The 17,121-nt window shown below is 37.5% G+C and overlaps 2 protein-coding genes across 3 annotated transcripts in view; one reads left to right on the top strand and one right to left on the bottom strand.

Annotated features, from left to right (window-relative positions):
- XRCC4 (X-ray repair cross complementing 4) overlaps positions 1–17,121 on the top strand; it is a 271,341-nt gene that overhangs the window by 103,124 nt on the left and 151,096 nt on the right. The window contains exons 5-6 of one of the 2 annotated variants that reach the window (XM_056112536.1): positions 10,960–11,112; positions 12,606–12,712. In XM_056112536.1, coding sequence (XP_055968511.1) covers positions 10,960–11,112; positions 12,606–12,712 — 260 coding nt within the window. The remainder of the gene's footprint in view (positions 1–10,959; positions 11,113–12,605; positions 12,713–17,121) is intronic. The other variant, XM_056112537.1, reaches the window with a different exon arrangement.
- Positions 6,899–8,008, bottom strand: LOC130021630 (male-specific lethal 3 homolog). The gene has a single exon (XM_056112405.1). It carries the CDS (start codon positions 8,006–8,008, stop codon positions 6,899–6,901), a length of 1,110 nt encoding a protein of 369 aa, XP_055968380.1.

Genomic DNA, 17,121 nt, shown 5'->3' with positions numbered 1-17,121 from the left:
TGCCGACCCGAGTTTGATTCCTCCGCCCCTCTCGGAGAGCCCGGCAAGCTACCGAGAGTAAGTTCCCCGTGACGTATTTGATATGCCAAACACAGTAACAACAAAGTCTCCAATGGAGACGTTACTGGGCCCGCTCGAGCAAATCGATGATCAACGGGAGGGCCTTTACCTTTACCTTTACCTATGGTTTCTCATAAATATTTTTTACCATTCATTCAAACCAATAGCTCTCTATATAAGATTTATCCTACTTAGAATCTTTTTTTAAAAATAGTAATTGAGATTATTTTTATGAACACTAGTCACAAAAAAAAACAGGAAAAAATCAGAACTTCAGTAACACCAACATATGTGTGTGAGAATGAGGTCAGAGGGAAAGAAATCACATAGCTATCAAGTTATTAATAATTATTATTATAAAACATATAAAATTATGTTCCTTGAATATATTTATAACTCCTTAGTCATTATATTATGAAGTATCTTTTTCTTTTTAAGCTCAGAATATATATTACTCCCAATTACAGGTAAGTAGGCTATATCAAAAGTGACAAAATTGGGAAATCATCTAGAATAAATGGGTGATTATTCTCTTTAACTTCTGCTTTATATATGCTGTAATAAATCATGATCATATATCTGTGCTAGAAAGTATGTTTTGTGATGCAGCTGTAGTTTTGGCATGCTTTCTATATCATATATGTTTTAAATCAGTTTATAGAAGTTATACTGTGGTCATGATAAGCTATTATATTTATAACTCATGAATGCTCAGGATGATAGGAAATTTGATCCACAAATTGCCCACAAAAATGCCGACTGAGTACTTGGTACTTGAACAAATTGCTTTAAAAGTGTGCCAGAGGTTGAAAGAGGTATTATCTCATCAATATTCAACACTACTGTCAAAGAAAGAAATGCAGAAGAGAATAAAGACAAGACATTGGAGAAAACGCACCCTGTGCTGTGTAAAACTGAGGAGTGCATAGAATATGTTGCCACAGATGCTTGATTTTCTATTTCTGAACTGTCTAGAAAGTGCCTTTTTGTTAATGTGGCATAAGATTTCCTATTATATGAAAAACACATATCTTATCCCTTGCTTTATTTTTTTTAACTTTTGTTTATTTGGGTTTTATTTTTTATTTATTTATTTATTTTTTTTTTGGTAAACACTGAACCAGACTCTTAAAGGACTTCAGATTGTCATAACACTCCAAATTGAAAGGAAAGAGAATTTTTTAAATTTTGTATACCCATGTTAAGTTACTAGCTTTGCCTATTTCCCAAATATGCTTTTCTTTCCTATCAAAGGAGTAAGTGGCAATTTTTAAGGAGCAACAAAAACATCTTGAATGTGGCCAAGAGTGCTTTCTTATGCATTTCTTCTCTAGAGCCTTAATACACTAGAAAATGTGCAAACGATTTGTACAGTTCTAACTTATACAGGCAGTAGTACTTTTCAAGTCTTAATAAAAAGATTGGAACTAGGAAATAAACATAATGAAAAAGGCAATTGAGATCATAGGAAGTAGAGTATCATTAGTACAAAAGTCATCATCTTAGGCCTGTCACAGTACAATTTTCTAGGCAGCCTCTGACTTTCTCAGTATTCTGTTCATGTTCTATTCATTTCTTCCCCATCATTGTTACAGACTGTGTATGCATGATGAGTGAAGTGGGAGGGGACACATCACTGAGAATTTCCCTAGAAGCTATTAATAAGACTAAAGTACAAGATAGGATATAATATGAATACAAGTGCCTATTTATCCAATTTTTAACATGAAAAGTATTTGTATGGTTAAAGTGAAAGTGTATGTTACCAAATATGAGTAGTATCCCATTTTTTTTTGTTTTTGCAAAACTCATTTAAATAGAGGTATCTAAAAAGACAAAATTGTTAGTAGTATATGCCTAAAATTATGGATGAAATTTGCCTTTATTTTTTGAGTATTTTTGCATATATTTAGGTATTTAATAATTGATTACTGTTATACTCAGTCAACTCTAAAGATATTTCTATGCAGAATGATGGTAAAGAGTAAATTTGGTTTAAGTGAAGAATGGAAATTTTATAGGAATAGAATGAGATTTTATGTGTAGATTTTTAATATATAGGTTTTCTTTATTTTTAATTTGATAGATAATTATGGAATCCGTTCCAATAGGTGACATATTAAAGTTGTTTAGTTTAGATGAAACTACTTGAAAGATTTCCAATTAATAACATTAGAAATATAACTGAATCTGTAGTTATTGACTATATTTATTTCTCTAGTTTTTCCTACTTTAGTTGAAAAACAACTCTCAAATTTATTGTTATTAAGTAGGTCTTTTGTTTGTGCTTAGATATCAAAATAAAAACTTTCCAGCTCTATTCTGAGTTAACAATTATTAAAACTCTAATTGGAGGCAATTTTCATCTGAATGAATTGATTTGACACTCCTGGAATCATTAGAATAAAAGAGACCTTGAAAGCTCCTGTCCTTATTCTCTCTGCCTTCAAACCACGAGCACATTGTATACAGATGAATTCAGTCCAATTTTTAAAGACCTCGGGAGATAGCTTCAACTCCCCCCCCCCCCCCACCCCCATTGCCCATTAAAATATCTAAGAAAAGTCACAGTCAGAAAATTCTCCCTTCCATCTATTGGTAATCTGAGTCCTTCATGGTATAGTTGAAGGTCATTTCCTCTTGTTTTGTCATCAGAGAGGATGAGGAACAGCTGTTCACCATCTTCTTCGGTACTTTCAGGCTTATTAATCTCATTTCCACTGCTTTTGTTTTCACTTCTTTTTAGCATTATTTGTCCTCTGAGCTCTATATAGAATGTTTTTCACTATGCAGACTTGATGTGGATATAAATTTGGTCAGAACTACTTATAAATAAAATAATTAAATTCTTTTTAGGTAATGTAGACTCATGTTATGCATCTATTGTTTTATTAACATTGAATCTGGATGTGTTATTTCTGCACAAAATTGCCTTGTTTCTGACCTTTTTTCTTTAAAATAATTTTGTGTACTCTATTCTCATTCTCAAGTGTTTTTGAGCATTCTGTATTTGTCCAAATTAATCTTTTATCTTTTCTGTTTTGTGGGCCACATCCAGCAGTATTCCGTGCTTACTCCTAGCTTTAGCTCAGAAGTCTCTCCTGGCAATGCTCAGAAAACCTTATATGATGTCAGGGATTAACTGGAGTTGACCACATATCTCTTCAGCCGTTTTTTTTAAAACCATTTCAATTTTTTAAAAAAATTATTTTCCTTTTATCCATGTTCCTAGATATCTTAGTTCTGGTTACTAATTAAACAACATTATTAAAGTTGTCCTAGTCAGTGTTGAAAAAAATGAACATCATTCTTTCTTTTTGATATTGTAATTTCATCAGGTTTATGCTTTGTCTTGGAGTATATAAGTTTTCTTCTAGTGTTACTAAATTTAGCAATGAATTATATATATGTATATATATATTTCTTTTTTTATATTTGGTTTTTGTTTTTATAGCCACCTGGTTCATGACAATGCTCAGCTGACCCAGGTGCAATCCTGGGCTTGGTGGTGTTTGGGGAACCATATACAGTGCAGGTCATTAAACTCAAGTCACATTACTTTAATGCAAGCACCTCATCTGATGAACTCTCTCTCCAGACTTATGTCCTGCTCTTTTTTTTGTTTGTTTAAGCAATAAAGTTTTTATTGAACTTATTTAGAAAGATGTGAGGGAAGAAAGTGGGAGAAATACATGTTCGAGATAGAACACAAATTTCTCCAGAGTGGAAATGAGCAAACAAAGAAGTATAAAGACAAGCAAGCAAGATACATGTTCAAGGGAAACCATATCCTATTCCTAAAGTGGAGTATTGGTATAAGCAAAGTAATAGAGAAGGCATAGTACATCACGATGCTCTATTTGAAGGGGACATAGTATTCACCCTTAGTTCAATATTGAAGAAAGATAATGTTCTCCAAGTGTTCTAAAAAATAAGTAAGAAATAGTAAATTCACACCTTGAATACTTCAAAGTAATACTTTTCCTCTGCCAGTCTCCACTCCTTAGCATTGTCTAAGAAATGTTATCCAGGTTAATAATCAGGTTTGATTGCAACAAAAACCTAAAGCTTTGCTAAAACCTAGCAGTGTTAACTCACATACTGCCTATACAATTTAATTTCCTATTATGTAAATATTACCTTAGAGAATGTAACCATAATGCTAATTCTTTAGATTTTCTTTAGGCGAATTATATATCTCATTTTGATATCTGCTCTTATTTTTGTGATATACAAAAAGTTGATTTTTCTATTGGTTCAGAAATTATTTTGGTCGTTGATAAGCACTTAATTATTTAGTCAAGAATTACTGAGGTGATTTATGGAAATTAAATATTTAACAATTAGAAAAATTGCTAAGTACTATTCCTCTAATTTATATAACCAATTATACTGTATAAGGTAGGGCTGGAGCGATAGCACAGCGGGTAGGGCGTCCGCCTTACAAGTGGCCAACATGGCCGACCCGAGTTCGATTCCTTCGCCCCTCTCGGAGGGCCCGGCAAGCTACTGAGAGTATTCGATATGCCAAACACAGTAACAACAAAGTCTCCAATGGAGACGTTACTGGGCCCGCTCGAGCAAATCGACGATCAACAGGAGGGCCTTTACCTTTACCTTTACCTTTACTGTATAAGGTATTTTTTTATGGGTGGTTTTCACTTTGCTTATATTTAATCTCCAGCATGTCATGTCCATTTTCATACCCTCCAACTCCCCTGCCCCAGCACCAGATTAACCTTCCTGATCTCTGCCATTGCTAGGCCAATGCAATACATACCACTGTGGCCCAAAAGTAGAACTATCCCACCTGCAGTGCAGAGCTCTATGTGTAAGATTCTCCCCACAAACAAAGAATAGTTTACTATATACTTAAATGTGTTAATGGTATGTATGTTGGATTCATCTTTAATATATTTTTGTGTTAGAGATTACAGGAAAATAGAATGTGTATAGAATGTTTACACAACATCTTCATCCAAAATATAAATGTCCTTACCTAAAATAGATTATCATTGTCAATTTGGCAGTTCCTCTTTATATTTGTCTGTTTTCCCTTATACTGTCTAGTACATATATTTTTAATCGGCATATTTTAATCATTTATATACTTATTATTTGAATTTTCTTAACTGAATAATACATTCACTAATAAGTTTGTATCATGTTTGGATATTTTTATTTTTACTACTATATTGACTATCATATATATACATGTATATATCTATACACAGATATTTAAATATAACTAGAGGTCAGAAAAGAGAGGAAATACTGGTATATCTGTGTAAAGCATATAAAACGTAAATAAGCAGAATGGTGGAAAGAAGACTAGGAAGAAATTTATAACATCAAAAAGAAGTCACGGTCACGGTCCTCCTGTTGTTCATCAATTTGCTTGAGCGGGCCCAGTAACACTGTGAGACTTGTTACTGTGTTTGGCATATAGAATAAATACATCATGGGGAGCTTGCCAGGCTTTGCCCTGCGGGCGAGATACTCTTGGTAGCTTGCCGGGCTCTCCTAGAGGGGCGGAGGAATTGAACTCAGGTCAGCCATGTTGGCTGCTTGTAAGATAAATGCCTTACCCGCTGTGCTATGGCTCCAGTCCATCAAAAAGAATATCTTATATGAAACAATTTTTACTTGAATATCTGAAATAGAGTTAAGAACCAATTATAGTATAGTAGTTAGAGCATATACTTTGCGTGTACCTGATCCTGTTCAGTTCCCAGCACCATATGAGGCCTTGAACACCACTCCATACAGCCCTGAAGATCCCAAAATCCTGCACATCCCGAGTAGTATCACATTCTTGGCCTTTGCATTGAACCATGACCCAGTTGACTAAAAAGTCAAGGCCTTCTGGCCTTCTGGGTCTCCTGAGCACCCTAGATAAATAGATAAAAATATAACAAATTTGTTGATGCTGTATGTAAATGTATTTATCTGTTATATGGAACCACAGATACATATAGATAGATAGATAGATAGATAGATAGATAGATAGAATTTAAATCAATACAGTTCATCGGTATATTTGAATTTTGTAGAAATAAATGATAGGGAATTTTATTTTTTCTTTTATATACCTAAAATTGAAGGTGTGTAGTCGGTCATGTTTCGTAGAAAATTCATGTTGGGTATTTTTTTCCCATACTTAAGTGTGTACATGTTTATGTGATGCTGGGTCAGAATCAAAAGGGAGTAACCCATGTTCTTACCACAGAGCAATTCATTATCTAGATAAACAGATTAATTGCTTAATGACAAAATGAGATCATTGTGGCTATAGTAGTAATTTTAACAAAAGAGAGGAAACAAAAGTTATGGTTAATTTTTTAATACTGTAAAATCAACAAGATAGGCTATATGAAGATCTGTAAAAGTAACGTTTTACACAAAATGAACTCTAACAAATGTATAGCTGCTTTTTTAATATCAATATCAACTTCCTCAGACATTTTATAACTACATTTGCAATTTCTAATCAAAACTGAAATTTTCTGGACAGAGTTTTCTCAAATAATTCTTGTTGGTACTAACAAATAACAGTAAAATGTGCTCACTGCTCCCAAATAACTACAAATCTAAAAAAAAAAAAACTACTTTCTGCATAACTTCATAGGTGCTTTGCTTTTTAAAATTTAGGAGAATTTAGTTATTTTCCTGGCATTACAGTTAATATATACAAGACAAGGGTCACATCCCTTCAGGCACCTAGGAAGTAATCCTAAACAGAAATAACTTGAGAGATATAGTTCAACGGGCTGGTTGTACATGCTTCATATGTCCCTGGATTGGATCCTCAGCACCACCTGGAGAAGGCCACTCCACATCAGCACATGGCCCTGGGGGGTTTGGTGCTACTGTGCACTTCACAGGCAGCCACATAGGCTGACTCTGGGAAGAAGTCATCATGGTATTCTGCTAAAAACCGCAGGAAGAGATCTAAGTGCTTCAGTAACGCCTTCAGGTTCTTCTCGGGCAGGGACATCTTTCCAAGAATTTCTGGAAGTTTCACAAATAACCGCAGCAAGTGTTGTGCTCCATAAATATAAGAGGCAGGAGGTGGCTGGTCACTGGGCGGATAACTTTCAGGCACAAGTTTCCAGGTCAGTACTTCATTTATTTCTTGAGATCTGCCTTCCACGCCAGCAAACACAATGCTCCCTTCTTGACTGAGGGTCAGAAGGACAGGTGGGGTGGAGCCGCTCTGCACTGGTGTCGTCTTTTCCAGGTGCAGGGCGGCCGTGTCCTGCTGCCAGCACAAGGGTTGCGGGGAGGCCCCGCTCTCCGACAGGGTGTCGCAGCCCACCGAGTGGCGTGTGGAGCGCCGCAGAGACAGCAAAGCTTCGGGCTCGGCTTTGCGCCTTTTGGGGGTGGTGGGCTCCCCGGCCACTGGCTGCCCCTCCGTGGGTTGTGGGGCCGCCGGATTCGCTAAAGGTGGGCTAGGAGAGAGCTCCACCGAGCTTCTGGTCATGTCGGTGACGCTTCCCTTCACCGGAAGAAAAACTGTGGACAACGTCGCCATTTTATATTGCTCTTGTTCGTACGGATACAGCAGAACGAGCGGGAGAGTGTAATCGAAGGTTATCCTCAGCCCGTCCACCATCTCCTTACAAAGGTCCACGCTGCCGGCCCCGCCTACAGTGGGGTCTCGCGGGCAGAGCAGGTGACGAGGGCGACTGCCCTGATTCTTCTCGGCGGGGACACAGTGCAGAGTCACGCCCGAGTGCGCGTTGGCCTGATGGGGACGCGGCGTCTCGCTAGCCGAGAAGGCAACGTTGATCGCAAAATGCTTCACGTACGATTCCAAAATCGAGATAATGTTGGTCCGGCATGGAAGTTTCACCAGCCGCTTCCTCCTGTTGATATAGTAACAGTCATCCTCCAGTTTCTTCTTCAGAACCTCGGGGATTTCTAGGGCAATTGTTCTTTCTTCCATGGCCCTGTCGCCGTGTCGCTCCGGTTCTACTTCGCTCCACCCGTCACTGTTCCTTTTCTCAATGAAGGCCCAGTCCCCGTCCTCACTGCCGTCCTCACAGGAAATGCTCGTTGCCTTTCACCCGTTTCTTCAGTGGGGAGGTTCTTTAAGGCCAAATGGACCCCCCCCCCTCCGCTGAGGAACGGGCGTGCTTCAGCTTTCGTCCCTCCCGGCTACTACAGAGGCCCCAGAGTCTTCTTACCAGACGACCCCAAAGTCTCGGATTTTATTCAGTATCGGAAAAGCCCCGGTCCTCAGCTGCCGTTCCGTCCCGTCCCGACTCCAATTCCAACCATGAAAATGGGTAAGATGTTCTGGAACTTTCAGTTTCTGTCGCCTTTCCGGCGCCCGACCAGCCTGAGGAGAGACAGACAAACGAAAAGGCCGGCCAGGTGCCCCAGAGTCCTTTGACTTCCGGGCTGTGAACCCACCCACACCCGGGCCGCAGCCTCGCGATACTGTGTGGGTTTGGAGTTTGGAGTTTCCCATGAACGTTTGCTTCCGGAAACAGTAGTTGGAGTAGGTGGAGAAGATGATTACGTTTAAGCTTTTCTTATTTTTAGAACTTTTTTTGTTGACTTTGGGGCCGTACGTGTTTGTGGGTGGGGCTTTCTCTGGGCTCTGCGCTCAGGGGTCACACCCAGCGGTGCTACAGAGACCTCATGGGTGCGGAGGAATGAATCAGCTTGGCCGTGTGCAAGGCAAGCACTCTCCCGGCCCTAGTGGCTCACCTGAAAGCTTTTTTGTTTCAGTTTGCAGTGTTTTGTTTTTTCTTTTGTTGTTTGTTTTGCGTCTCCGGTCACACCGGAGGATGCACAGGGCTTACTCCTGGCTCATGCACTCAGGAATTACTCCTGGCAGTGCTCAGGGGACCATATCAGATGCTGGGAATCGAACTTGGGTTGGCCGCATGAAAGGCAAAGGCCCTACCGTCTGTGCTGTCGCTCCAGCCTCTCAGTTTGCAGTTTTAATCCATTTTCTGTGCATAGCAAATCAACGAATGTTTGTTACTTGATAAGCAAGCTATTATGTAAAACTAAAACCACAGGAATAAGTATATTGAAATATTTTTGTATTTTAACTTTAATTGAAGTAGAATCTGACATTTATAAATTTTAGCTGTACATTATTGAAAATCAGGAAATACTGTTTTTGGATTTCCCTTAAAAGTTCTTTTTCTATACATTTGGTCTCTTGTTATCGATCTTTTAAATCCTTTTCTCTTCCCACCTAGTGACCTCAAATGTTCTTATATTCAAAACTTTGTTATGCTTGTTTTCTCTTTAAACTATTAATTGGTGGATTTGAAGTAAATTTCATTTATTTCCGAAAACACAAAATCGTTGATTCAGGCAGATATGTGGACACCTATGTTTATTTTAGCACTTAGTAAAATAACCAGGATATGGAAATAGCCCAAATGTTCGATTACAGATGAAAGGATAAAGAAGTTGTGTTGTATATACAGAAATATTGTGTAACTGTAAGACAAGTTTGAAATCACATAATTTGCTACAGTGTCAGTGGAATTGGAATGCATAATACTGTGATAAATAAGAGGGAAATTAAATGCAGAATAATCTCATCTCTTAAACATAGGGGGAAAAAAGGGGAATAGATAGTATTGAACAAAGACAAACCCTTGGCCTTGGATTACAAAATTTAAAAACAAACAGAGTGGGGAGTCATGGGGCTGGGGGTGGAGCAGGCATGAGAAGCAGACCAGATGTGACATAAATACAGGAGAGGGGTTAGGGCGCTCTGGTAGTGTTATACAGTACTTTGTGCATCAATACTATAAATGTAAGCATTATTGTAAATGTATTATTTAAAGTGTAATTAAAAATGTATATGGTGTGATGTATTATCACTGTTTTATGCTTCTGTAATATGTGATGATAAGCATATCTTTTTGTGTATTTGTTGACTTGGAGTTTTGGAGATGTTTCTATTTGGAGTAGGTGAAGAAGATGATTATGATTAAGCTTTTCTTATTTTTAGAACATTTTTTGTTGACTTTGGGGCCACACGTCCCTATTTCTGTCCATTTAAAAAACTTGGTTATTTGAAATTTTTATGTTCAGTTAGATAAAATATTTGTCATTTTTGGATTGAATCCTGGCTAGACATAAGATATGAAAATATTTCCCCCTTTAGTAGGCTACCCTTTTATTTTGATGCAAGTTTATTTTTTTTATTTTATTTTTTTTTTTTAGCCTCTTTGATTTGTTAGCTCATTTAGTTACTTTTGCTTTGGTTCCCTTACTTCTGGAGTGCAATTTCCAAAAATATCTCTAAGGCACATTTCTGTGGAGTTATCAACTGTGTTTTTCTCTGTGCACTTTACAGCTCAGGATTTCCATCTAAATATTTGATCAGTTTTGAATTAATTTTTGGTATGAGATAGTGGTCTACATATATATATATTTTTTTTTGCATGTGACTGACCAGTTTTTTTATTGTTTACTGAGGAAACTCTCTTTCCCCCATTTTATGCTCTTCCTTATACATTAGTTTTATGTGTATGTTTATTTTTTTTCTGGATTCACAACTTTCTATCATTGATCTCTATTTTTATTTTGGTAACAGGCTGCTTTTTTTACTGTTTTTTTTTTTGTAGTATAGTGTGAGTATGATGAACATGATATGTTGTTTTTCTTGAAAGCTTTGTTTCTATTTGGAATCCTTTGTACTTTATATACATTTTGTCTTTTTTTTTTACATTTCTGTCAAGAATTACATTGAGATTTTGATAGGGACTTCATTGAATCTGTATCTTGTTTCAGATAATACAGGGAGAATTTTTATAACTGTAATTTTCTATTAAGTATTTGAAATTTATTTCCCCTATTAAGTGGAATTATACACTAATAAAAATATGCATCACCTTGTATATTTGTTTTAAATTTTAGATTTGAAAAATGTGTGAATGCTAAGGAATCTGTGGAGAATGATCTTTATACACGATTTATTCTTGTGCTAAATGAGAAGAAAGCCAAAATCAGAAGCTTACATAAATTGTTAAGTGAAACTCAAGAACTAGAGAAAAACGTCGAACATAAGAGGTATCGTGACCTTTATATTTTCAGTTGGGAGATGCATAAAATTAAGTAGAATTTTATCAAAACACACAGCTGTGCAACAATTTTTTAGTAATATGAGATTTGATAATCTAAAGTTGTATATTTTGCCTTAAAATATGGATAGAGCATCGACTTGAGAATTCTCCACATAATCTTTCCATGTCTGCCCAGTTGCCAATCCTATTCTCTTTCTTTCTTTGGTTTGGTTTTGGGATCATAGTCAACAGTGCTCAGGACTTATCAGATTTCATTTTAAACAATAACCTAAATATTGTGTAAATGTTAGACTAAAAGTTCTCATAATTAAAACTTTTATTAAAATTTTTGCAGAACTGTAGAATTGGAGTCATGTATAATACTTAGATTTTATTTCATTATCATTATTTCATCATCATTACCACTTTTAGTGTCAATGATCAGACCCAGGTCTTCCACATATGTCACATGTTCTCTACCACTGAGCCATGTATCTGATTTCACATTTGAAATCTTAATGTCTAAGCCATGGTTGACTTTAGTGGCTCTGAGGTTGAATTTTTGTACTTGATTTTTAATGACGAATCAGAGGTGTTATGTGTATGAAACAATTTTTGAAAATTATCGTGGGCATTAGCAGTTGCAGGGCTGCAGCGATAGCACAGCGGGTAGGGCGTTTGCCTTGCAAGTGGTCAACATGGCCAACCCGAGTTCGATTCCTCCGCCATTCTTGGAGAGCCCGGCAAGCTACCGAGCGTACCTCGCCCACAGGGCAAAGACTGGCAAGCTACTCTGACATATTCGCTATGCCAAACACAGTAACAATTGTCACAGTGGAGATGTTACTGGACCCGCTCGAGCAAATTGATGAAAAACGGGAGAACAGTGACAGTGATTTATTGGGTTTACCTGTGGTATAATATAAAGACTATGTCACTTAATGTCAGCTGGTTCTGTTATTTGGAGTAAATTTTTTAAGCACTCTGGCCTTTTTCTTCATAAGAATATGAATTTGAGGGAGATCAAATGAAGGCAAACTGCTTTGAGATAATAAAATGCTAAATTCTCTGCACAGAGGCAGGAGTAAACCCTGAGGAATACTGGATGTGGACTCAACACAAACAAATACCTAATTTCACATTAGAACTGGGGAGATAGCTCAGAGGGTTAGAGCACATATCTTGCATGCTTTGAGGTGCTGAGTTTGAACCCCAGCACTGTCTGCCTCTCCTAACACCAAGGAGTGTGTAGTCCTGGGGGCCACCTGCACAGCAAAACCCTCTCTGTGCCATACTGAGGGCCAGTATTATAGGAATTAACCCAGGTGCTGGTCCCTGAATGCCACAGGAAAGGCAAATAAGCAAAAGGCCTTTAAAAGGGTTTCACCTCAATCATGCATTGTATGTTTGTTCCCCAGAATATTTCTTAATTATCTGCCTATGAATTTTTACCTAGCCGAGGTTGAAGAATGAAGAATAATGCTAACTTTCTGTTCCTAGGGAAACTGCTACGGGTGGTCAAATGAATGCAGACATGGAATCAATTTATGATGAAAGTACTGATGAGGAAAGTGAAAATGTGCCTAATCACCCTGTGTTGACTTCAGGTAAAATAAATACATTATTTTTCATTTTTGTAAAGTATCTCACTGGGGCTTAAACCTCTAAAGATAATAAACCAAATAAAAAAATGAATTTTCAGTGAAAAATCCCCAAAATAGAACTGCTTTATGTTAAAGGTTAACATTATAAAATATGCAGCTAATAGAAACAACAGAACAAGCAAACATGCCCACACATGTGCAACATAAACCATTTCTTGTTAAAAGGATACATTATAATTAGCAAGATGCCTTCATGCTGAATATAACCAATTTTTAGAATGCTAGATGCCTTTAATTTTTGAGAGCTTACCTACGTAGAGGTAAGGTTTGGGTCCTTGGTGTCATCTGGAATGCTGCAAATTATCAAATGAGACCTTCCCTCAATTCAGGAAGTGAATTGCAGTAGAGTGAAGGATTAAAAGACAAGAGAAAGGCAGTTGACGGCTTAAAGAACCCATGCATTACTTATTCTCAAATTAAGTTCACGGTAGATTTTTTAGTCCTGGTGAATTTTTTCAAGATTTATTTATATCTTATGGAAGCAGACCTCCCTCTCTTGGAACCTAATCTTATTAGTGGGTTCTAATTAAAACTAATTATTTTCAAACTGACTTTATTCATGGTCACGGTCCTCCCGTTGTTCATCGATTTGCTTGCTCGAGCGGGCCCAGTTACATCTCCATCATGAGACTTTCTGTTACTGTGTTTGGCATATTGAATACATCATGGGTAGCTTGCCAGGCTTTGCCATGTGGGCGAGATACTCTCAGTAGCTCGGCGGACTCTCCAAGAGGGGCGGGGGATTCAAACTCAGCTCAGTGGTCTGGCTGCACACAAGCAAACGCCCTACTGCTGTGGTATCACTCCAGCCTGACTTTATTATATCTAGTAATTATTATTTTTATTTATTTTTTTTTCTTTTTGGGTCATACCGGCGATGCTCAGGGGTTACTGCTGGCTCATGCACTCAGTAATCACTCCTGGCGGTGCTCGGGGAACCATATGGGATGCGGGTCCGGAAAGCATCTTGGAGTGTGGTGGCGGCTGGGTAGTGGAGGCAGTGTCCCTAGTGTCTGCCAGTGGGGTATTTATCTGGTCCCGGTAGGGGTAGGGTGGGTCTTCTGTGCGCAGTCCGATCCCTGGATGGTTGGTGGAAGCTGACAGTGCAGGGTAGGGTGGGACTCCTGATTAGAATCCCTTTGTCACCTGTGGTTGGTGAGAGCAAGGAGAGAATCTCTGGCCCTGGGTCCACTGAGCCTGGAGTCCAAGGTCTCAGAGAGTTCCGCTGATCTTGTTCTGTGGGTCTTCAGTCGTGCATGAGTCTCGGCCGGAGCTGCCACGCGGGTCCGGAAAGCATCCTGGAGTGTGGCGGCGGCTGGCTAGTGGAGGTAGTCAAGACGACCGCTGGACTAGAGCTGTTACGGACTGGATTCCATGGGATGTCAAAAGACCGTGTGGCCGCCCACCTACCAGATGATCAGACTTCTTCATCAAGATCATGAACGATCGATTTGAGGCTCTTCATGTTCCCAGAGTGAACAGATGCCATTGGGCTACACTAGCACGCGACAGGGACAAATGGAGATGTTACTGGCGCCCGCTCGAGCAAATCGACGACTAACGGGAAGTTAAGTGATTAAGTGATTAAGCATTTCCTAAAAACTGGTGAATTATTATAGATTCTGAAAGACAAGATTGTCTCCAGAAAACTATTTCTTTGGATGAAGATCAATTAATGATTTTCTCGTTGATTTGTTAGCTAAGCTGTGGGTAATCTTCAAACTGAAGTAGGCCCCCTGAATACAGAAACGTTGTACTATTACAAAAATAGAATGAGCTAATAGCACAGCAGGTAGGGCATTTGCCTTGCACATGGCCAACCTGGGTTCTATTCCTCTGTCCCTCTGAGAGAGCCCAGCAAGCTACTGAGAGTATCCTACCCACAAGGCAGAGCCTGGCAAGCTTCCCATGGCGTATTTGATATGCCAAAAACAGTAACAAGTAGCCTCACAATAGAGACATTACTAGTACCCGCTCAAGCAAATCAATGAACAACGATGGAAGAACAGTGCTACAGTGCTACAAAGATAGAAGTGTAATTTCTATAGTATCTATATAATTCTATAGCATCTCTATAATTTCTATAGATTTCCAGAAAGTTCTAGCATTATATCCTAGTGCTGTTTGCCCCAAGAATATCTGGTATAACCTAAAAAGAAATTTGTGATTATACTTCTTTTCTTTTGGTTATTTTATAACTGTTTAAAAGTTTGATAAAAGTGGTATTATAGATGAAAAGTTTTTAGTTTGTTATGTGAATAGTCTAAGAATTTTAGCAATTATTACAAAACCTGTCTTTAGTCCTAACATAGTTCAAACTACACTTGGATATTTAGTAGAAAAATGGGATTTATTCATAGGAATAGGATCTGTCTTGTAAAACATTTTGAAAACATGCTTAATTAGCTCCAAATTAGTTATCACAAGACTTTTTAATATCCAATTTCCCATCACTCATCTTAATTATTTTAATAAGTTTTTTAAAATAAGTTTTGAATCAAAATTATTTCTTTTAATAGATTTTGACTATACTTAGAGATCAGTTAAATTAGCTTTACTAGCAACATAAAGAAAAATTATTCTAGAATGTTTTGCCTTTTTTAAGCTTCATACTTAAGGTGAATATCCATTTAAAAATAATATCTTTTACTACTTCCTTGCATAATTTTGGTCCTGAGTTTTAACACATTAATTAGTTCTGTTTCTTAGTAAATGGAAGATCCCTGTGTAAACAGCTGCTATCAGTAATTTAGACTTCTTAGTTGGTTTCTGAAAGTGTGATTATAGAATAGCCTATTTGAGTATAAATGAGAGACTATGTTAAACTGTTGATGAATACTGATATAGTGGCTTTAAAAATAGAGCAGAATCCAAGATTTCTAAGTATCAAAGAGCTTGTTGCTTCGAACAGTGAATGTCTACTCACAGAGAGGATAACAACATGTACTGCCAAAGAGATTACTCAGAAATTCAGTTTTAGCATCACAGATTATACCCTTAATCTTATCCTCTCTCTTTATTAGGTGCATTTATTTGTAAATTCTAAATAAAAAAAAAACCTTAGTATAAAATCTGTCATAAAAGTATAAAAAAAAGAGCAAAAGTATAAAATATACTGGAGTGCTAGCATACCTAACAAATATTGACTCTTATAAGAAAGCATCCTTTTTGAGGAATGACATTGTTATAATTTAAAATCTTGATCTAATATATGTTTGAGGCTTCTAGTTCAAGTCTATTGGATTTTTCAAATGAGATAATGAAGGTCTTGCAAGTTTATCCATATTTCTGTTGGCGACATAGAAGGAAGAATGAGAAAGCATTTCTTTCACTAACAATATCACATTTTGCATCTTTTTGGGATATTATAAAAACCACTATTTTTTTTTCTTTTTGGGTCACACCCAGCGATGTACAGGGGTTACTCCTGGCCCTGTACTCAGGAATTATCCTTGGAGATGCTCAGGGGACCATATGAGATGCTGGGAATCGAACCCGGGTCGGCCCAGTGTAAGGCAAACACCTTACCTGCTGTGCTATTGCTCCAGCCTCAAAACCTCAGAAATTTTTTAACACTAAGAAAATAGCCTCCAATGTAATAGAATAAGAACCTTTTTCTCTTTAGAGAAGAGAAATCTTATTAATATAGAAGTTGTCTTATAATAAGCAAGATTCAGGATAACTTGTTAAGAAAATATTAAAGAATGTACATATTTCTACTGAGGATAACTGGCTAAATTGTATTCCCTACATTTTCAAGTCCATAATTTCTGTTTCGAGGTTTCCTCGTCTATAGGCATTTCTAACTCCCAAGCTCTGCCTAAAACCAACTCTATCGCTCGTTGTAGTCGCTTTCTTTTCTTTGAAGCTGGAAATGGATCCGGGGCTTCTTATCTAGTGGAAGCGATATAATGCCATGTGGTTTTCAAGGCTAAGTGCTGAAGTTTTTGCCTGGTTCCTTTTTGGAGCCCTGAAATGCTACTTAAGTCCAGCTCTTCAAAGTCACCATTTTGTATTACAGATGGAACCATTAACAGGGAAATGTCAGACAAACTCCAACCTAAGTGAAAGTAGCCTTTTAGATTTCTTTGCATCTACCGCAGATTTCTGGAGACCCCAAAATCAGATCTCATCAGAGATGCTTTTAAATTTCTGACAGATATATTATATTTCAGTGACTTGGTATAACAATTAGCTGGAACTAATACACACTACTGGTGCTTATAACCATTGCCATCACTAGCCTATAGTGTCAGAAAGTGAAGTTTTCAAGAATATATTCATATTTTAGGGTGGGAGAGAGTTAGACATTAGACATACCTAGCTATGTTTGGTGAGGGTGGGTTGGGGTG

Source organism: Sorex fumeus, unplaced genomic scaffold (genome assembly GCF_029834395.1).
Source record: "Sorex fumeus unplaced genomic scaffold, SorFum_2.1 ptg000018l, whole genome shotgun sequence".
NCBI lineage: Eukaryota > Metazoa > Chordata > Mammalia > Eulipotyphla > Soricidae > Sorex > Sorex fumeus.
The sequence above is the reverse complement of the archived record's forward strand: the minus strand, read 5'-3'. Positions and strand labels throughout refer to the sequence as shown.